The 23,726-nt window shown below is 35.8% G+C and overlaps 1 protein-coding gene across 1 annotated transcript; it reads left to right on the top strand.

Moving 5' to 3' along the window:
• The first annotated feature begins 3,166 nt into the window (after positions 1–3,166).
• On the top strand, positions 3,167–22,479 carry LOC132560349 (uncharacterized). The gene is made up of 5 exons (XM_060225021.1): positions 3,167–3,250; positions 10,746–10,844; positions 18,305–18,364; positions 19,045–19,110; positions 21,012–22,479. Exons 1-5 carry the CDS (start codon positions 3,224–3,226, stop codon positions 21,078–21,080), a joined length of 321 nt encoding a protein of 106 aa, XP_060081004.1. The 5' UTR covers positions 3,167–3,223; the 3' UTR covers positions 21,081–22,479.
• The last annotated feature ends 1,247 nt before the right edge of the window (positions 22,480–23,726 follow it).

Raw genomic sequence — 23,726 nt, 5'->3', positions numbered from 1 at the left:
AAAGGCACACACAGATCGACGTGGAGACAAGAAAAGGCACACACAGATCAACGTGGAGACAAGAAAAGGGACACACAGATCGACGTGGAGACAAGAAAAGGCACACACAGATCGACGAAAAGGCACACACAGATGGAGACAAGAAAAGGCACACACAGATCGACGTGGAGACAAGAAAAGGCACACACAGATCGACGTGGAGACAAGAAAAGGCACACACAGATCGACGTGGAGACAAGAAAAGGCACACACAGATCGACGTGGAGACAAGAAAAGGCACACACAGATCGACGTGGAGACAAGAAAAGGCACACACAGATCGACTTAGAGACAAGAAAAGGCACACACAGATCAACGTGGAGACAAGAAAAGGGACACACAGATCGACGTGGAGACAAGAAAAGGGACATACAGATCGACGTGGAGACAAGAAAAGGCACACACAGATCGACGTGGAGACAGGAAAAGGCACACACAGATCGACGTAGAGACAAGAAAAGGCACACACAGATCGACGTGGAGACAAGAAAAGGGACACAAAGATTTAAGGTTAGAGAAAATTTGAAATCTACAGACGACGACACTCCTCTTAGTGAGCTCAGGGACTTTTTATGAACTGCGAGAGATCGTCTACCCTTAGACATCGACATGACAGCAGAGGTGTATACTGACTGTGATCACCAGGTTCCAGCTAGGGAGGTGCTAGAGGATGGTTGGGAGTATATACTCACCAGTGATACTGGTGAAGATGACATGTCGCTTACACCAGCGTGTCCCGATAATGACATCTTAATTATATATATATATATATATATATATATATATAATACAGTCTTCATTTTCAGAGTTGTAGTTCTTGGCGGTCAATCTGATGATATACTTCACCCCAAAGTGGTCTTAATAGCAAGGTTTCACTATATTTTATTTCTTTTTATGAAAATATAAATTATGTGTTATCATATTGGGCTGGTTACATTAATGATTTTTTTTGTCGTGATTGTAGTTTTTATACCGTGTAGTTATTTCAAATTACAGGAGTCGGTACTGTGGGAGACTGTTTCATTTACCGACAATGTGGTAACTAGTTTTCCCTAGGATCAGTGTTACCATGGTTATATGGGTGTAGCTAGTTTTCCCTAGGATCAGTGTTACCATGGTTATATGTGGAAACTAGTTTTCCCTAGGATCAGTGTTATCATGGTTTATATATGGTAACTAGTTCTCCCTAGGATCAGTGTTACCATGGTTGTATGTGGTAACTAGTTTTCCCTAGGATCAGTGTTACCATGGTTATATGTGTGTAACTAGTTCTCCCTAGGATCAGTGTTACCATGGTTGTATGTGGTAACTAGTTTTCCCTAGGATCAGTGTTACCATGTTTATATGGGTGTAACTAGTTCTCCCTAGGCTCAGCGTTACCATGGTTGTATGTGGTAAATAGTTTTCCCTAGGATCAGTGTAACCATGGTTATATGGGTGTAGCTAGTTTTCCCTAGGATCAGTGTTACCATGTTTATATGGGTGTAGCTAGTTTTCCCTAGGATCAGTGTTACCATGGTTATATGGGTGTAACTAGTTTTCCCTAGGATCAATGTTACCATGGTTATATGTGTGTAGCTAGTTCTCCATAGGATCAGTGTTACCATGTTTATATGGGTGTAACTAGTTTTCCCTAGGATCAGTGTTACCCTGTTGATATGGGTGTAACTAGTTTTCCCTATGATCAGTGTTACCATGTTTATATGGGTGTAACTAGTTTTCCCTAGGATCAGTGTTACCATGTTTATATGTGGTAACTAGTTTTCCCTAGGATCAGTGTTACCATGGTTATATGTGGTAACTAGTTTTCCCTAGGATCAGTGTTACCATGGTTATATGTGGTAACTAGTTTTCTCTAGGATCAGTGTTACCATGGTTATATGTGTGTAACTAGTTCTCCCTAGGATCAGTGTTACCATGGTTATATGTGGTAACTAGTTTTCCCTAGGATCAGTGTTACCATGTTTATATGGGTGTAACTAGTTTTCCCTAGGATCAGTGTTACCCTGTTGATATGGGTGTAACTAGTTTTCCCTAGGATCAGTGTTACCATGGTTATATGTGGTAACTAGTTTTCCCTAGGATCAGTGTTACCATGGTTATATGTGGTAACTAGTTTTCCCTAGGATCAGTGTTACCATGGTTATATGTGGTAACTAGTTTTCCCTAGGATCAGTGTTACCATGGTTATATGGGTGTAGTTAGTTTTCCCTAGGATCATTTTTACCATGTTTATATGGGTGTAGCTAGTTTTCCCTAGGATCAGTGTTACCATGGTTATATGGGTGTAGCTAGTTTTTCCTAGGATCAGTGTTACCATGTTTATATGGGTGTAGCTATTTTTCCCTAGGATCAGTGTTACCATGTTTATATGGGTGTAGCTATTTTTCCCTAGGATCAGTGTTACCATGTTTATATGTGGTAACTAGTTTTCCCTAGGATCAGTGTTACCAAGGTTATATGGGTGTAGCTAGTTTTCCCTAGGATCAGTGTTACCATGGTTATATGTGTGTAACTAGTTTTCCCTAGGATCAGTGTTACCATGGTTATATGTGGTAACTAGTTCTCCATAGGATCAGTGTTACCATGTTTATATGGGTGTAACTAGTTTTCCCTAGGATCAGTGTTACCATGTTGATATGGGTGTAACTAGTTTTCCCTAGGATCAGTGTTACCATGTTTATATGGGTGTAACTAGTTTTCCCTAGGATCAGTGTTACCATGGTTATATGGGTGTAACTAGTTTTCCCTAGGATCAGTGTTACCATGGTTATATGTGGTAACTAGTTTTCCCTAGGATCAGTGTTACCATGGTTATATGGGTGTAGCTAGTTTTCCCTAGGATCAGTGTTACCATGTTTATATGGGTGTAGCTAGTTTTCTCTAGGATCAGTGTTACCATGTTTATATGGGTGTAGCTAGTTTTTGAAACTCTTACAATACTGAAATGTAATATTATACATTTTAAAGTCTTTGCAATGTACCCTGGACATTATATGCAGGTCACTTTCATTTAAAATTCGTACCTGTTACCGAATTAACTTGTTGTTCTGTTACGACAATGTAACCAAACTAGTTGAGTAAACATATTTTGGCAGGAAGACTTTACAGCCCGTGCTCCTAACAACGCAGTTCACAAAACGGGTCACACAAGGTTCACACAGGATCCATAAGAAGAGGAAGCATGGTTGTCCACGTTATCAATTCAAAGGTAAAGTTAAACGATCGAATTATTTCCTTGTAACTGTATTATTAGGATAATTGATCACAGTAACTGATGAAGTCGTACATTGTATCGTTTTCGGAGTTGGGCTGTGTATTGACTTGGCCCAGTGTGTGTAATTCAACATGGTGGACAAACGTTTTGCTTATTTTATTTATTTAACGGGTTTAAAGTTCACTGTCGATTTCTCCCCTAGTACATTGAGGTACCTCAATAACAGCTCTGTAAACTTCAAATGATAAGTTATTTTTTGTTTCTGTATTATTATATAAGGTGGGGGGTGTGGGGGTGTGGGCCGGCCACACACGTACCTGCAAACTTTCTCATGGGGAGAAAAGTGTGTGAACGTAATTTTTTATTCACCACAATACATTGTGATACGCAACATTTGTCACAAAGGAAAAAAACATGTATATTTAATCAATACATCTTGATAACTTTAAATTGATAAAGTGCATGCTTTACTATACTATAACAATGAAAAATATCTTTTTTTCACAAGTAAGGTTCAAGTTGGAATTTATTCATTTAAATTCTCAGTATTCATTGAACTTGCACAGTATAACAGATATAATCAAAGTACTGAAAGTACTGAGAGGCTAAACGTTTTGAAAAATGTTTACAAATAACCGCTAAGCTATATTACTTTCTCCATACTCCTACACTTTGGAATGCAAAAATTACTAAAATAAGAGAACCAGAGGCTATTTTTCTTAATTTTAAGAGATTTTATATCTTCTTTAATTCTTATTTCAAATTTGACGACAATAATGTGAACAAATCAAAATAGGTAAAAAAAAAAAAAAAATAACAAAATACACACAACCATATATTTATCGCCAATAAACCAAATGATAAATAGCTCTATGATGAAGTTAACTAAATAGAACCTTTGAAATACCCAAGATGTTGCAATTACTATCCTATCAATATGAGGATTTAGACAAATCGGAAGGACTTTATACCTACTTCTTTATTTTGAATGTATTGCAAAGTAATAGTCCTTACTTATTATAATTATATTTGTAGTTGAGGAAAGTAAATAAGGTGTACACAGCATTTCAGATAGATTAAAGTGTAAGTAATTACATTTAATGTATTTACATGCCTATCTTCCTTGAAGTATCATGGTTAGACTTTTCTTCCAGTAATTATGTCTATAAAGACATACCGGTAGTTCTTTGAGATTAAACCAGACTTCCATATATATAGAAAATTTACAATATTTTCACTATAGCTACTACTATTTCTGATCTCCAATGCATTAGATAATGTCACCATTATTAAATGAATAAATATGTTATGAAAATATTTCGTTCTAGTTAATTGATAATTATAAACATGAATATTTTGGGTTTTTTATGCGCGCTTTGTTTGAAGGAATATTTTCATTTCAAGGAACTTTGATACACATTAACAAACCTTCAGAAATCAGCACAAACAACCTTCATCAAATAAAACTAAAAGACAAAAAATATAAGTTATAACAAAGTCAACATCATGATCAGTACAGTATTAAAAATATATTATTCATAAATCATGAGCACCAAATATAACTTGCCTACGAAGCGCAAACTTTTTATCTTCAAAATCTTAAAAAGTGTCATATCGGCAGGTGTGCGCGTGGGACGAACAGTCCAATTCGGTGACGTCTAATGAGGTAAAGTGATGATATATATTAAGACGATCTTGCCACAACGACAAGGATTAAAACAAAATTGATGTTCTGTTTGTAAGTTTTGTTTGTTTATAAGTGTTGTTAGTTGATAATTCAAACTAAGCCCCCAGACTAGCTTCTTATCAACTCGCACGTAATGTGTTCTGTACGCTTACGTCATGTTGAGAATTCCGTAAAATATATTGTTCAAAATTTATCAATAGTTCAACCACACTGTGCTTCTTTTTTAAATATATAGTAATCGTATTGTTATTAAAAAATAAACTAATTTTGGATGCTTTTAAAATAGCAATTTGAAAGATCATGGCATTATTTACACAAAAAATGCCGCTAGAGGGCTCTAACTCTTTTCGATATTTCAGCCAATGAGAAGGCCAGGATCGGTAAATTTTGTCTGAAAGGCCGTCGCAATAGGCTATACGTACTGAGTACATTTCGCCTAAAAATTGGTGATTATCTGTTTGGTTGTTAATAAGGATATGTATTTCCAAATAGGATGCTTCTGAAAGAAATTGTTTAATTGAAAAATAATCTTAATCATCCCATCAAATTTTAAGCTGCCATTTGATTAAAATGTGATAGAAAAGGCAGAAATAAGGATGAAAGAAATAATACTAGGGAGTCGTAGGCCAAAAAATTAACTTTATTTAAGTAGTTTGTGTTAGTGGTGTAATGATGGGTTGACTTATCTATGTATTACAATAGCTTTGCTCAGGATAGCCTTAGGTTGTTAGGATATTTTCAAGTCGATAACTGTTATGATTGTTTGTTCAACTGTCAATTGTTAACAATAGTTTTTAGCTCACCTGGCTGGAAGGGCCAAGTGAGCTATTGGGATACAGCAGCATCCATCGTTTGTCAACGATTCATGAACGACTGAGAAGATTTTGATAAAATTTGGTCAGAAGCATCTCCTTGGGGGAAGAGGAAACAGTTTTGTGTAAATGATGGGTCTCATGGTGGCGACCTATTGTGATCACCTTCATGTGTCAGTCAAAAAATTTTTATCATTTTCAACTTCTTCTCAAAAATTCCTGAACCCATTCAATGAAACTTTGCAGAAACCTTCCCTGGCCAAAGATTTAACAAAACAGAGAATTATGTGGTCCCCACCCATTGGGGCCTGAGGGGCTGGGGCAAAAGGGTAAAATTTACTCTTTAAGTTCAAAAATCCTCTTCACAACACCCAGATATCGTAATATTAAATGCTCTTCATGAATGAAAGCATTTTAAGGTGGTTTACAAAAAAGATGAATTTCATGGTCCAAGGGTCTCACATTTCCTTGTGAGGAGGGGTAAGATTTACTACTTTTTATACAGGAAAAATTTAATTTTTAAGTATAATTTGTTTAATTATCATAGGAAATATTTCATACTTGCTTAGAATTATAAGCAAAGGATGATGGCTTGATGGTATGCCCATATTGATCCTGGTTGACCACCAAGGGCTGATGGATAGGGCCAATAGGGGTCAAATTGACTTCAATTTCCAAAATCTTCATCTCAACACTCAGATATTGTTGTATCAAATGTTCTTCATGGATGAAAGCATGTTAAGGTGCTTTGCCAAAATTTTGCATTTTGTGGCCCCTGGGACTCACATTTCCCCATGGGGAGGGGGTAAAGTTTACTGTAGTTTATGTAGGAAAAATAGATTTTTGAGCAAAATTTGTTTATTTTCAATCGGAAATATTTCAAACTTGGTTAGAATTATGAGGAAGGGATCATGGCTTTATGGTATGCCCATATTGATCCTAAATGACCCCCAGGGTCTTATGAGCAGGGCCAAAAGAGGGCAAGATTGAATTAAATTTCAAAAATCTTCTTTTCAATGCCCAGGTATGGTCAAATCAAATGCTCTTCTAGGATGGAAGTGTCTTAAGGTGCTTTAATTTTCCAAAATGGCTCTCACATGTCTTCCTGGAGAGGAGGTTAACTTTACTGTAATTTTTGTTAAAAAAAAAAAAAACATTTTTGAGCATAACATTTCCCACTAGAAATTACTTTGTAAGATTTATTAGTATCGGATGACAGATTTTATGGTATGCATGTATAGACACTGGCTAATTATCCTCAATGTCACAGTGTCTTTTTCATGACACTGGAAATCTGCTTTCCCATTAATCTTTGTATTCAATATTGCTTATCTCAGGTGACTGCTTGTTTTTAATTATTTTGTCATGAAGTTAAAAAATGGTTTATTTTTTAAAAGAAATTGCCTCTTTTCATTTTAACCTGTGTTTTAATATTTGTTGTGTTTGTTTAGGTAAAAATATTGTGTCAGCAACGATAGTCATGAATTTGAAAGCATTTAAATGACCCAACACAGATTTATCAAAGTTTTTTTGCAAGTCTCTTGAACTTGGAAACATCGAAATTTGACTGTACTTAGAATGAAACCAGAATTTTAAGCACAAGTTGTTACAACAGTGAGAGTTTATATCTGAAATTAGTGTTATATCGTTATTGTTATCTACAAAATATAGTAGGGGAGGTGATGATTTCTTTAACTTTGGGTCCATGTTTTAGACACGTCCTTGAATTGACCCATTTTGATAAACAGCATGGCGGATGGTAGCAATATTTTAAAAATCGTTTCCAATAAAAAGTAGAAAAAAAAACAGCGTTCGGACATTTATTTTTGTCACATGAAAAATTAATGACAAATTGTCACAAAACTGATCCCAATTAAACTACGGTTCATGAACTTATAGGCATTTTCATTCGGTAAATAGCTGTGTTATCCTACCTTTAGCTACTAGAGTTGTACTATATTTTTTTATACAACTCTTCCAACAATGTATAAAGTGTGTCAAAGTTACTGTCAAAATTAAATAATGGGTTTGTTGAATTAATCACATTTTAAAACATAAAACAAGTTTGAAATAAAGAGGAATTTTACTAAATTTATTGTAAAACTAAGGCAGATATCAAAATAATAGTCTTGAGTCCAGCTGTGTATGAGTTTCACAACAAATGTCACAGAATAGCATGTTTATGTATAAAATGAATAATATGATAAAATATAAAGCGTAACAAATATCGCTGTGTAACCTACTTGATTATATGGAAATTGTATTTTTTTAAAAAGTTTTAACATTTGCTAAATAATGAAGCTTTCTGATACATTTTAATGGTTAGTGACTTCACTTTATTTCTGGGTTAATTATAATTGTTTAAAGGTTAAAAAATTCTGTTCTTCAGAAATTGCAGAATATTGTCCAAATTTGGTCTTAAGCATGCCTTGGTGAAGAGAAAGTTTTTTAATAAGCTTTGGCGACCTAACATAAAGAATGTACAATGTTGGCGACCTTTCCTAAAGAATGTACAATGTTGGCGACCTAACATAAAGAATGCAAAATGTTGGCGACCTAACATAAAGAATGTACAATGTTGGCGACCTTTCCTAAAGAATGTACAATGTTGGCGACCTAACATAAAGAATGTACAATGTTGGCGACCTTTCCTAAAGAATGTACAATGTTGGCGACCTAACATAAAGAATGTACAATGTTGGCGACCTTTCCTAAAGAATGTACAATGTTGGCGACCTAACATAAAGAATGTACAATGTTGGCGACCTAACATAAAGAATGTACAATGTTGGCGACCTTTCCTAAAGAATGTACAATGTTGGCGACCTTTCCTAAAGAATGTACAATGTTGGCGACCTAACATAAAGAATGTACAATGTTGGCGACCTAACATAAAGAATGTACAATGTTGGCGACCTTTCCTAAAGAATTTACAATGTTGGCGACCTAACATAAAGAATGTACAATATTGGCAACCTAACATAAAGAATGTACAATGTTGGCGACCTAACATAAAAAATGCAAAATGTTGGCGACCTAAAATAAAGAATGCAAAATGTTGGCGACCTAACATAAAGAATGTACAATGTTGGCGACCTTTCCTAAAGAATGTACAATGTTGGCGACCTAACATAAAGAATGCAAAATGTTGGCGACCTAACATAAAGAATGTACAATGTTGGCGACCTTTCCTAAAGAATGTACAATGTTGGCGATCTAACATAAAGAATGTACAGTGTTGGCGACCTTTCCTAAAGAATGTACAATGTTGGCAACCTTTCCTAAAGAATGTACAATGTTGGCGACCTAACATAAAGAATGTACAATGTTGGCGACCTAACATAAAGAATGTACAATGTTGGCGCCCTTTCCTAAAGAATGTACAATGTTGGCGACCTTTCCTAAAGAATGTACAATGTTGGCGACCTAACATAAAGAATGTACAATGTTGGCGACCTAACATAAAGAATGTACAATGTTGGCGACCTTTCCTAAAGAATGTACAATGTTGGCGACCTAACATAAAGAATGTACAATGTTGGCGACCTAACATAAAGAATGTGCAGTGTTGGCGACCTAACATAAAGAATGTACAATGTTGGCGACCTTTCCTAAAGAATGTACAATGTTGGCGACCTTTCCTAAAGAATGTACAATGTTGGCAACCTAACATAAAGAATGTACAGTGTTGGCGACCTAACATAAAGAATGCACAATGTTGGCGACCTAACATAAAGAATGTACAATGTTGGCGACCTAACATAAAGAATGTACAATGTTGGCGACCTTTCCTAAAGAATGCACAGTGTTGGCGACCTAACATAAAGAATGCACAATGTTGGCGACCTAACATAAAGAATGCACAATGTTGGCGACCTAACATAAAGAATGCACAATGTTGGCGACCTAACATAAAGAATGTACAGTGTTGGCGACCTAACATAAAGAATGCACAATGTTGGCGACCTTTCCTAAAGAATGTACAATGTTGGCGACCTAACATAAAGAATGTACAATGTTGGCGACCTAACATAAAGAATGTACAATGTTGGCGACCTTTCCTAAAGAATGTACAATGTTGGCGACCTTTCATAAAGAATGTACAATGTTGGCGACCTAACATAAAGAATGTACAATGTTGGCGACCTAACATAAAGAATGTACAATGTTGGCGACCTAACATAAAGAATGTACAATATTGGCGACCTAACATAAAGAATGTACAATGTTGGCGACCTTTCCTAAAGAATGTACAATGTTGGCGACCTAACATAAAGAATGTACAATGTTGGCGACCTAACATAAAGAATGTACAATGTTGGCGACCTAACATAAAGAATGTACAATGTTGGCGACCTTTCCTAAAGAATGTACAATGTTGGCGACCTAACATAAAGAATGTACAATGTTGGCGACCTAACATAAAAATGTACAATGAACTGTATCCAATGTTATCTTTGTTCATTTCCATTGAGGTGTCCGTTTAGTTTCAATGAAACTCCATATCTGAAAATTCTAGGAATGTTGTATATGGCTTGATACAGTCTACATAAAGTTATCATGAATGTTATGTAATTCCTCAAAATAAACAAAATTCATTTGCAATCTGACATTATATTCCTTTTATGGTAGCTGTTACAGTCATTAAACTTGGGATGTCATAGCTGAAACAGTACGTTCAGCAGGAGTGCACACATCTGCCAATTAGAAGTAGAATGACAGGTGAAAAACATTCACTTTACATTGCAATATCTCGGTATTCTGCAGACCGATTTTGATTAGGTTTTCAAACTTTTTTCATTTTGGGTCGTATAGAATTATATATTCCTTTCTTTTGTCATGCTTGGTACACTTAAGATTATATGCTCCCCAGTCACCGAAGTCAACCTATTTACTGGTGTGCTTTGTTGACCAGTTTTACTAGTATTTGTCTCTCCTTTGTTATAAATGATGGAACATAATATGGTATTCTGGTTCTTCTCTTCAACAGGAGGAATTTGATGAATTCATAGCTGACTCTAAACTGTCGGTCATAGATTTCCATGCTACTTGGTGTGGACCATGCAAAATGATTGCACCAAGGATTGAGGTAAGTGTTGGCACTGGTACCATGTATACAGGCTTGTTATCGTGTTTGTGTACTTACAATATTTATTATCAACCCATGGCCATATTCTGATGACCTAAAGTTCCAGCATATTGCTTGTTACTCCACGGAGGCAGATCACTCAAACACAAATGCTCATGCATCCATCTTGTTATTCTATTTCTCACGAAATTTCAACTCGAACAGCATATTGAAAAATCCAGAAAATTACAAGGGAAGTAAATCTAACTTCAATAACACGAGATCCTACAATTACTACAAATAAAGGCACTAATATTTACATACATGAATGGTTTAACATCCCACCGCCAAGCAGAAATGGCCTTCAAATTTCTGAAAAAAGAGAATACCATCTTTGTTATAATTAGGTTAAAGATACAAATTCTTGTAACTGCATCAACTTATAAACTTCAAAGCTAGTTCATTCAAATTACCAGCAAACATGTTAAATTCATGTTTATAGGTAATGGTTATCAGAGAGGCTTGTAAACACATCACACTGTTTATTGCTATTGGATTGAAATGTCAAGAGCACAAATTCAGTGCAAGGTACAGGTATCCATGGAGAGATGAAGTAGATGTGATCAGCAGAGCCTATCTCTTGTGTAAAAATGCTTAAGTGAAATAACACTCACTATTTCTATACGCACTTTCAAGCATACTGACACCCCAGTTGTCGACTATCGAACATACATAGAAAATATTGGTCTACTATATCATCACCTTTTGATATGTTTTTACTATATACAACGATACTCAAAATGTCACTGACATAGGACATCTACATTTCAATGTTTATACATGTTCTGTACTGCAGGTCCTGAAGCAATCTCTTAAGCTGGCATACATGTTCATTATAAAATATAACAATGATGATGAAATGAAGGATGCTCAACATTCAAGAACAGTTCTTCCAGTCCACTAGTTAAATGTACTTACCTTTCTTTTCAGATAATTATTATTGTCCATTATGACCTCACATTATGATAGCTGCAATGTGCCATTTAAGCTCTATGTTTTTATGTCAAGTCGTCCTGATGACGGCCGCCTAGCGGCCGAAACATGTCGACAATGTCCTTACACAAATAAAAGAAGAACTGTTCTTGAAAGTTGAGCATCCTTATTATTTCATCATTATGTTAACTACATAACCAGGATCTCTAGTGAATACCACACAGTATCCATTCAGGAACATTGCCGCTTTCTGAGACTTCAAGAGTGTTGGTTCTCCCACCTTTATGTTTTTCTCAATATAGCAATGAGTAGAATGTTATGCAACCCTAGAACAGAATAGGTTATTTGCATATTATATGAAACAATGTACCAGGTAATCTGTTGTCATGTAAAAAAGACAACTTTCACTGTATCATTTAATCATGTAAAAGGTGTGGCTGGATTTCAAAAGCTTTTTTCATTTTTAGAATTTAGTTCAGAACTGGTCTACATTGCATTTTGCTTAAGTTCTCCTACTTAAATGGACAAGATCACCAGTTTGGTTTCTCTGAGCAAGAACACATTTCTCTTTCAAATCTGCACTAAAATCTTACAGAGGTGAGGAAAGTACATCATTTGGATTAAAAAATCTGGATCCCAATATAGTAAAGGCACCTTATGACCTCAATTAGTTGGAAGAACAAAATCCTTCATCATCATGTCAGGAATGCAAGATTTAGAAGATAAGAGTGAAGTAACTACACTTTTAAAGGAATATGAAGGCTCAAGAGTTGTCATTCACAGTTGTCATTCACAATTATCATGCACAGTTGTCATTCAGTTATCATTCAAAGTTGTCATTCACAGTAAATTCACAGTTGTCATTCACAGTTGTCATTCACAGTTGTCATTCACAGTTGCCATGCACAGTTGCCATGCACAGTTGAGGCATTAAAAGCTGAATGATCAGCATTGCTAGAATTGATTTCTGTTTCAGCATCAAAGAATTAGTCATCTGTGTCATTGTCCTCTCCTGGAAAGGATCCACAGTGTTCTCAATTTATAGGTTCTTTATCAAGGACCTCTTTGGGTGGTATGTTCCTAGGATGAAGCCTGACAAAATTTGCGAAAAGAAATGACCTTGACCTTTGTTCAAGGTCACAGGGGTCAAATTTGTTAAAGCATTTAAATGGCATCTTCTTATGAACTAAACAGCCTTGAGGCATGATATTTGGTGGATATGTTTCAAGGATTAAGCCAAACAATGTTTGCGAAAAGTTGTTAAAATGTTTAAATAACCTCTCATGAACTAAAAGGCCTAGAGGCATGTTATTTGGGTGGTATATATATATTATATATATTTAATTTAAAAAGATAAAAACTTTGTGTATTGTATATACAGAGAAAATTAATCACTTAACATGGCAAACAAATATATCACTAACGTTTTCAGGCCTCGCGGCCATCTTCATGTGATTACATTACATGTACACTGTACATTACTTAGTAACCTACATTGTGATGTAATGTTATTGATATAATAAGAGGGGAGTTAATAATGTTATTAATTGTGTCCCGACACAATCTTCAGTGTGTATTTAGGGACGGTTTAAACAGTTTGACAAATCTTCTTTGATGATTTGTTTTGACGTTGTAGATTCTGACATCTTATAGAACAGGTATATAAAAAAAGTTTCCTTTGCCGCAGATGTCCAAATATTCACCCAGCGGGATATTTTCATGTTTCCGGTGAGCGTATCTGCTGTCTGTGAACCTGAACTCTTTTAGATAGGGCATTTCCTGTCTGTCCAATGTAGTTCTGCACATAGAATACACATTGACGAAAACGCGAATGCATTGGAATGTTCCGTTACTGAGAAATTGCGACTTTACTGAAAAACACACCTTTGTCTGAGAGACGTTGTCCTCGTTTTCGGGCACCCAAACCTGTGACGTCATAAGTTCAACGCTTTTGCTGATGTAGCCATATTGTCTTCACTGTTCTACAGGTGATGGTGATCTATTTTGGGATTTTCCGGAGTAATTTCTTTGTTTATTTCCGTGAAAGTACTTCACATCTTCACAATATTTAAGGTAGTGAATGAGGGGTCAGTGAATTAGAGGTTAAATCTGCTGAAATGGCTTCCTGTCGAGGATGGAAGCGGTGTGCAGCGTACGGTTGTCCTAACACTAACACGGATGGGGTGTCGATGCATGCTATCGATTAATAAAACTGATTGTTGATGAAATAAAAGTATATTTGTTAGTTTGATATTTTGTTATTAATCCTACAACTAAACACAAAATTGATAGGCTAGCCTATGGCTTGGGCGGTCATTGGAATATTATTCCTTCGTAATCGTGAACGCCTAAAACACAGAGTAGGCCTAGTAGTGAATGGGGCCCGAGAATTTTCGTCCCGAAGAATTTTCATACTATTATTATATAGTATAGAATAGAATTATTAGAATTTATAGAAAAGGTTATGTGTATATAAGGTGTATGTGTTTTTTTTAGACCTTCCAGCATACGATGGTGTTTTAGTTAATTATTAAACATTGTTAACATGATCAATGTGTTGTTTTGTTATTAATTTTGCGATTGTAAAAATAACAATAAGATCACCAGTCTTGATTTGTAAACACAGTTCACAGTGTAGAGACGTCATCTAAACTCATAATAGCACCTGTGCCAGGCTGGATAATTAGTGCCTCTGTGGCTTGAAAAAACAATGGTGACACCTGTGAGGCGACACGTCTGTCGGCTAACAACAGACGCGTACCAGTACTTGGGTAAAAACCAGACAAATTATTGTATAAACTTCTAAAATATCAAATTAACACAGCGGAGGGTGTTATAATTGGTTGTTGACACCCTATCTATATATATCCACAGTGCTACGAAAATTCCCCTCAGACGAAAATTCTTTGGTACGAAAATTCCCGACACCTCCTGAATGTATGCATGGTCTTGCACAAACGCAATTTCCAGACGTCAGAAACTCTTGATCGAGACTTAAAGATGGTAAAATTAGTCCAAAAACACACCCAATTTTATTTTGATTCTACTATGTTGGTGCTACTTTCGTACCCATTGCTGTTCCCAGTATCTGTACATAATATTTACCATCAAAATAAAATTTATTATTTTGAAGTATAGTTTTTAAAGATTTGAGGATGAAAGTTTCTTTAAATCTTGGATGTACTACTTCTGGGTGTTTAGTTATCCAGAATCGTATCGCGATATGTTGGTATATAAACTAGTAACATCAAAACTTCTTCATCAATCTACTGGTAGTTGAGTAATGAAGTCTAAATCATCTCTAAGATAACTAGGAATATGTTGACAAAAAGGTTTTAAAATAATGTTCAACTAAGGCAGTGTGTTGGGCAAGAAGGACCCGCTACTATCGGTCTGAACTTCAGATCTGCGGGTTGGTATATTTCCACACATTCTGAGTTTTAAAGTTTTACAGCTTCTTGGATTAGTTTACTCTTATGGAAATTACTGCATTTGACTTCGAAACGGATGATGTATTCTTTTTCCTGTTGTGCAATTTTGTTTATTTTCTTCATGGTGATGTTATCAATATTGTTGGGTATTTCGGAGAAGTAGTTTGAATTGTTCAATTGTTCGAGAACTTTTTCCTTGTAATATTGCTATTCCATGATAACAATAGCCCCGCCTTTGTCGGCTTGCTTTATCACTAATGTTTTATCGGTTTTCAATTCCTTCATTGCATTTGCTTCAACACGAGATAGATTGTGGCGGCGATAAGTTCCTGTTTCAGCAAAATCAGAAATAGTATTTATATATTTATCCAAGTGTATATCCTTACCTTATGGGGGCGTAAAGGGGGATTTGTTCCGTACTAAAGAGTCGTCATTTCCGGGAGTTTTATCCGCAAAGAATTCTTTTTAACGTAATTTCCTTCCAAACTCCTGAATGTCCTCTTGCAATTCATGCTCATTATTCTCCGGAGTTGGGGTAAATTTCAATCCACGTTTTAATAAGCTTAGTTGGTGATGACCGAGATCTTTGTTGGATAAATTTATTATTTTTGGGTCTATTCACAGCTGGTGGTTTTGGGCGCCGTCTCCTGCGTTGTTGTTCTCTCCCGGGATGGTTGTGGTTGGCCTTCGCGTTCCGCTTTCGTTCCGGGATTGTTAACATTGGGGGTTTGAATTTGTGTTGCTTCTTTTTGGATCATTTTTTTAGGCTGGTTCTTACTCTTCTGGTTGATCTTTTTCTGTAGAAGAGGTTTCTTTGGTCCTCTTCTGACCACATCAGAGTAGGTTAACTTATTGTTTTGGCGGAGAGGAGATATATTTCACCAGGTTCGACTTTGAGATCTGTCTCTGCTCCCATTTCTTGCCTTGATCCGCTGCTAGATCTTTGGCTTTGTGTATGTCTCCCCTGTCGAGTCCTTTCTCGCTCTCTACTTCTCCTATTGTTTTGTGGTGGTTGATTATGTTGTTTCCTTTTTGCGGCGTTTTACCACTGGTTTGGTGTGATATGTGTCTAGGAATGTGCCCTTAGGTTCCCATAATTTTAAAGACTTCTGTTCCTCTATAGAGATATCTTTAATCCTCATTTCTTTTAGTTTTTCAGAGATATGTGTGGTTGAAATCTTTGAAATCTCTTCATCCATGGACAAGTCTACTGCTTTATAGGCTGCCTCAAATCGATTCTGTTTCTTTTCTATCAGTTTAACATCTGTACGGAAACTTGGGACAGCTTACTCAAACTGCAGTTTAGTTTCATCCATTGGTTCACCGTTGATTTCTTTAATCAAGTATTTTCGCGGAAGTATTGGGCTTTCTAATCCAATTATTGTAGGTTTCCACATACATTTTGTTCTGGTAGCTCTTCCAAAAATGCTGTTTTCTTTTGTTCAGCTGTCTTTTCCATAGCGAAAGAATAGTCTTTCTCTTTGACAAAGCTTCTTTCTCTAATGTTACTTTTACAGTTTAAACCACCTGAAGATGGCCGCGAGACCTGAAAACGTTAGTGATATATTTGTTTGTCATGTTAAGTGATTAATTTTCTCTCTCTCTCTCTCTCTCTCTCTCTCTCTCTCTCTCTCTCTATATCTCTCTCTCTCTCTCTCTCTCTCTCTCTCTCTCTATATATATATATATATATACAGGTGAGTGTTGCAGGCATATTGGGCCTCTTGTTTGTATGGGCTTTCAGAGCCTTACAAGTTTGACAATTATGGCAAGAACATACATAATCGGACTTTTCCAAAATGTCTAATGCTTTAAACTGATCAGCCTAAACATGCCCCTATTCAATGAAAGTTTGCTTGCTCTCTATGACATTGGGGTATTGCCAGATGTCTCGGCCACAACAATTAATAGTGGTACTTTACTGTTTGCACCGCTGGTTTTTTCAATTTGCTTTGAAACCCCATTATGCATAATTGTATCCAATGTTACATCTGTCATTCAAAGATGTATCACAGTTGTCATCAACAACTGCAACCTGAGTTGGTAAAAGAATTTATTTATCAATACTGCATTCACCTTTGTTACTACAAGAATTATGCTTGCCAGGCACTGTTAGATGATTAACTGACAATCTGTTGAGTTTATCACAACCAAACAGCAATGACTCAGTACCAACACCGACATTTGTTCCTGTTTGCCTATTCATAGGCAATACATGTTTAAACATCCTCAATTTCTGTAGTTTAAAGTGCATCATCTGAATCAGCATCATGGTCATGTTCATTATCTAGATGCAGCAGGGTCTGAATGCTCTTAGCATACTGATTGTTCCGGTTGTATGTGATGCTATCAGTCAAGCAGATCTTGACCCACAGGTAGTCTAACATCACCAGCATTGTCTTCAGGGTATGGAAAGAAAGAATCATCAACTTGATATCCAAAACAAAATTACAACTGACTTGCATCTGCAACCGAAAGCATCTGAGAAGCTGATTTGTAGACAATCTCAAAGTTGTACTGCTGAAAAACTCACTCATAAATAGCCCGTTTGAGTTTGTTTCTTAAAGTGGTTTCAAAGCTTGATAGTCACATTCAGGTACAGGGAACAATCTTAGATTGCACTGGCCACCTGCAGCTATTGCAATTTTGTTGGTCCATAGGACTTTTTCCAACTGTTTGAAGATTGGATCCAAAGCAGACTTCAGACTTGATGATCTGCCTGACTTGATGTATACGATACAACATGTAGCCAAGGCCATGTGCAGATGTATCAACCTTAAGTCTAAGGTTGTAGTCAATTACATATATGGATGGTTTAACACGCTATACATGACTCACTCAATTCCCAGTAAAGAAGTGATAAAATTCACGAAGAATCATTTTCTTGTTTTAAATTCCAAAAGTAATGGAAAAATATGAAACTTTTCAGTAGTCTGCTACATATTAATTCATTCAGTTTTTACAATATGTGAATAATTGTTTGTAGCTGTAGTTAAATGAAAGATGTATTTACACCTCTGTTAAAATGATTTTGACCAAGTTTTATTGGATTTCCAGGCACTTTCCAACGAAAACACCGATGTCAAATTTGGGAAGGTTGATGTGGATGAAGTGGAAGTAAGTAGTACTATACTTATGGGCCCAACAATTATCAGAAGGTTGCCTGTTCAAATTGCCCTTCATCCATAGTCCATTATTTGTCTGTCTGGGTCAAACATATCTGAAATGTAAAAAAGAACTTAGCATTGCAATAGTCACCTGACTTTCACAATGGTATCACAATAGTAATATTACTATTGCAATACTATCGGGATAGCTTTTTTGGCAGCAATAGTCACCTCTTTGATATATGGTCTGTGGCATTCGGGTGTTGAAGGCAATCATTTTGTATAAACTGTGGGTTTTAGACCCATGGGAGTGAGGGGCAGGGTATAATGGGGGGAAATAGAGCAAATTCTTTAAAATTCTACTTCCTTGATAGGAATGATTGGATTTTGCCTAAATTTTGTCTGAAGTGTTCTTAGATGAAAGGAAATCAGTTCTGTATAAATGGTGGGTCTCGGCCCCCTGAAATCATTACAGAATGTATTTGTCATAAACTGGTAAATTTTTTGTTGTCATTTGTAAAGCCAGAAAGATAAGTAATATAGAATACATGGACACGTTTGCATAGGTTCATTTACACCCAGTGTTAGATTCACCTTGAATCAATATCAAAACAACTAAACAAACAAATAGAGTACCAGGTGAGCAAAGTCCCCGTCATGGTTATCATTGTTCTTTTCATCTTTTTTCAGGAGGTTGCAAGAAAGTGTGAAATATCTGCCATGCCAACATTTCAGTTTTACAAAAGTGGAAAAAAGGTAAGCTTTTAAGGTGATAGCTGAAAAGATAAATACAAGGTTTTGTTTTAGCTCACTTGGCATGGAGAGACAAGTGAGCTGTTAGGATGCTGTGGCAACCATCCTCTATCTGGCATCTGTCTACTTGTCCTATAAAGTCACTACTAGTCTTGAATGGCTGAATGGATTTTCAACAGTTTTGGTATGAAGCATCATTGGGGAATAATTCTATATAAATGGAGGGTCTTGGCTCCCAAGGGTCTGACCAGTGAGACCTAATGGGGGAAATATGTCAATTTCTTTAAAATGTTCTTCAAGAATTGCAGGATATTGTCCAAGTTAGGTCTGAAGCATGCTTGGGTAAAGAAGAATCAATGTGATATAGATTGTGAATCTCAATACTCTACCCCTCTCAATTCCTACTCCTGTAGGAATGATTAGATTTTGACCAACTTTGTTCTGAAGCATACTTCAGTGAAGGGGATTCAATTTTGTCTAAACATTGATCTTGAAGGGATATAGGGCAATTGTTTTTTTTTTTCAACCTTCTTTTGTAGAAATGCTTTAGGTTTTGTGAAAATTTTGTCTAAAGCGTACTTTTGTGAAGGGAAATCATGTTTTATAAATGAGGGGTCTAGGCCCCTGGGGCAGAAAGGTCAGGGACCAATAGGGGAAATATGGGACATTGTTTATAATCCTTATTCTGTTGTAACAATATCAGTGTTCTGTCCCAATTTAGTCTTAAACATACTTGAGAGAAGTGGAATAAATTTTAATAAATGGTGGGTCTCGGCCCTCTGGATTGGGAGGGGCAGGGCCAAATAGTGGAAATTCTCTAATTTCCTTCTTTTGTGGGAATTTCTTGATTCTGTCCCAATATGATCCAAAGGATACCTAATTGAAAGGAACCTAATTGTGAATCAACCAGGAATCTGATAGAAGAGATGTGGGGCCCATTAGGGGAAATGATATTTCTTAAAAAAAAATTATTTCAGAAATGATTTGTCATATTTGAAACCCTTTGTTTAAGGGCTGATTAGCTGAATGAGCCAGAGTTCAGATATCGTTTGTAGATTCCTCTTGATCCTTAGTTGAGCCCTTTTGATTTTTGTGACTCATTTAGAACAACAAAAATGGCCGACAGGCAACAGTTGTAGATTTTGAAGTATATTGTTACAATTTCTTACAGGAGATTTTAAGCACTGCTCCAAGAAAATGATCTTCAGAAACTTCATAGAAGTTGCAGCAAAAATACATAATTTATTTGTATATATATATAAATATATAGAATCTAGTAAGTAATATCGAATGTATGGTCCAATATTGGTACTGGATCCTAACAAACAAATGTTTGTTTGGATGCATATTACTGGAATTGATATATAAGTATATATGTCTATCAACTGTGTGATGATACCCTGTTATTAAGCCAGTAATGGATGAATGAATTATGTGCCAAAATATCAGCTGTTGTTGTCAGGAATAAATTCAACGACATATTAACTGTAAATATGACATGATCATTCACAATTAGCTATTTTAGCAGGTTACATATGTCAAAGAATAAACAATATTTAAAAAAATCACCAGGCTTACGGGAAAAGCAAAGATTTCATTTTATTATGTCTTCAAACAATTTACCAAGAAACATGGAAGTTTGGTGCGTCAGAAAGCTTACTTCTTGGTTTGGATGTCGTGAAAAAAAATGTATCGGCTGTTAATGTCAAGTTCTGGTTATCAATACCAATAAATACTTTTTCTTTAGTTTGAATTAATCAATTTCAGCAAATTAAGTCAGGTGAGTGATACAGGCCCTATGGGAATCTTGTTTGGCGAATGAAACTTAATAGCAAATCTGAACTCATTTGTGGTATACGAAATATTCATGTATAGTTTCATTAAGCACAAGTTATCTTTTTCAGGTTGGTGATGTTGTTGGAGCAAACGAAGCTAAGATAAAAGAACTTCTAATGAAGCACAAGCAACAGTAATCAGGTTGTTTTGGTGACACACCAGGATTACCTCTATAAGTCTTTATTGTAACCATGTAATCTTCTTTTGGAGTTGGGTCTAATCAATTTAAAAGTTGAAAAAAGAGAAAACAATCAAGTTTACTGATTTTTTGGTCATCTGAGACCAAGTCTTGTGGCAATTTGTAGTCATCACCTATAGTCTGCCATCTTGTATTGTAAATTTTCATATTTTTTGCTGACTTCTGGAAAACCCCTAGACTGATACCTTCCATGGCCAATGGTGAACCAAAATTGTAAAATATGTGATCCCCCTGCCAGTCTGAGTAGAATCAAATACTCTTAATGGGTGGAGGGTTTATATAGGAAAAATACATTTTTGACAGTAATTTATTTTATTTCAAACATATTTAGAATAGTTTAGATGTGGGATGGCAGTTGCTGCATGACACGGTTTACAAGGGCATTAGTTTACAAAGTAATTCATGTTATCATACTCTGTAAACAAAATCATTTCTATGACTGAGGTGTCTGTCAAGGCTCTTGGGTCTCTTGCCTTTTTTAAATATTTAATCTGAACTGAATAGAGAAAAAAAGTGAAAAAAGTGGTCAGACACATTGTTGAACCAGAATGAAAAGCATAACCATGTATAGAACATGGAAATGTGACATTGTTTTCATAATGAAATCAAAATTCTGTGAAAAGTACTGATGGATGAGTAGTAATAGCAGACTGTTTTGATCTTTAAACAAATCAGGATTTATGTAACTGAATAGGAGAGAAAAAATCACTGTTTCTCAACAATCAAAAAATTGTCCAGGGATTTAAATATACTACGGTATGTACAATTAAATGTTATTTTTGACAGTACCAGTACTAATGCTGTTGCAACTGTAACATTATAAGAAATGCTGTTGTAACTGTAACATTATAAGAAATGCTGTTGATTTTTTTCTGATTGAATTTGTGTTTTGTGACTTTTTTTTTGCAACGAAAATATTTTCACCAAGTGTGTAGAAATTAGTCAACATAGCACATCCATTTCATAATACAAGGTTACAATTTGGTAAGGTGATTGTGCAGTAAAATTCTATCACAGTTTACACTACATAATTTATACAAATTATTGTTCAGTCCTCAGTAATTTTAGGGCTCCTTTTACAATTCTGTTTTTGTTTTGTTTCTGTTTTAGAAACAAAAAATACAATTTGATTTTTAATAACCTCCAAATTCATTGCAAACTTTTCCACAAGGAAATGAAAACACTTTTTGTATTCTCAGACATTGGGTAAAGTTTCATGAATTTAGGTGTAAATGTATTAGGTGAAGGACAAGGTTGTATTAACAGGGGATGTACAATTAATCAGCACCTTCTTATTTCTCTTCTGCGAAGTTTCTTAATAAAACTCTGAAAAATAATGTTCTTGTTCTGTGTTATCACCTCTGCATCGGCCCGAAGGGTCATGATGACCTATAGCCATCATGTTTCGTCCATCGTCGTCCGCTGTGCTCCATGTGCCGTCCGCACTTAGCTTGAAAACTTGAGTTAGGGATGGCTGATTAGCTTGAAACTTAAAGCAGTTTTAAGTTAGGAGACGTAACAGGAGATGATAAATCATCGCTTGTGTTTGTACACTTCACATATTGTCACAAGAATGTCGGTAATATACACGACTTACAAGACGTACAGCATGATGTACTGTAAATACATAATAGGGCTATGAACATTGGCAAGACATGAACACGTGATCAGAACTGTCCCAATTACTGACCTTTATTAGCACAATTGGCTGACGTAATATAAAGACAGCTTTGTAGTTTGCTGACCGCAGTTGATCTCTTGTAACAATATATCTTTCACATTCCTGATCATTTTTTAGTTTATTATGTTAAGAGCATTTTCAATGCTCTTCAGCATGTTGCTGTCGCCCCTGGCCCTGAGTATCAGTACTTCGTTTTCATTGGTTCATAAATCGAAAGTTTACTCCTACTCCATCTGCCGGACATTACCGTAATCATTGGATTATCGCCCCTACAAGTTGCTGATCCTAGTCATTAAATGAAACAACCTTATCGACATTTTCTTCATTACTTGTACATCAAGAAAACGTTTTGTGTTGTGTATTAATGATAATCAGACATCGAAATTTGTAAATACAATGAGACTCACGTTTTATGGTGGTAAATCTCGCGAGGCGATGCCAATATGGCGGCTGAACTTTCTTTTCCGCACGATGCATTGTGGGAGTCATATCTTTCTTTTTTTTTCTTTTTCGAAAATTTTCATCCCGTTTAATACTGTTGAAAACTTTTGAAAATACTGAAATATGTAGTTGAAAATAAGAATGAAACTAAAATAAGAATGATTTAGAGTAGCATAAAATTTTGACGGAAACAGCCGGGGTGCTCGGTGCTGCCCCGGAAAGAAGACGGCGGCTGAAAGAAGATGGCGGGTAACTTATGTAGGTAAGTATCACTATATATATATATATATAAGCTGAATTTAGTGTCAATACTTATACTGAACTAGCAATTGCATTTTTTGCAACAATTCATTTGAAATGAGCCATCGCATGTATTGAATTTAGGCTCGACGCGCAAGCTGGGCACTGCCGCCATGGCACTTTTTTTCAAAATAGTTTCAAGACTTTTCCTTTGGCTTTGAA

This window comes from Ylistrum balloti, unplaced genomic scaffold, assembly GCF_031769215.1.
Source record: "Ylistrum balloti isolate Yb309-2 unplaced genomic scaffold, AGI_CSIRO_Ybal_v1 Utg371052, whole genome shotgun sequence".
Lineage (NCBI taxonomy): Eukaryota > Metazoa > Mollusca > Bivalvia > Pectinida > Pectinidae > Ylistrum > Ylistrum balloti.
This window is presented reverse-complemented; position numbering and strand designations above follow the sequence as displayed.

Bases quoted from the DNA above. Each gene is read 5' to 3' on its own strand.
- LOC132560349 (XM_060225021.1), top strand. From the start codon at position 3,224: ATGGTTGTCCACGTTATCAATTCAAAG. The intron at 10,845-18,304 runs GTAAGTGTTGGC...TTGGATTTCCAG, and splicing joins TGATTGCACCAAGGATTGAG to GCACTTTCCAACGAAAACAC. The intron at 18,365-19,044 runs GTAAGTAGTACT...ATCTTTTTTCAG, and splicing joins TTGATGTGGATGAAGTGGAA to GAGGTTGCAAGAAAGTGTGA.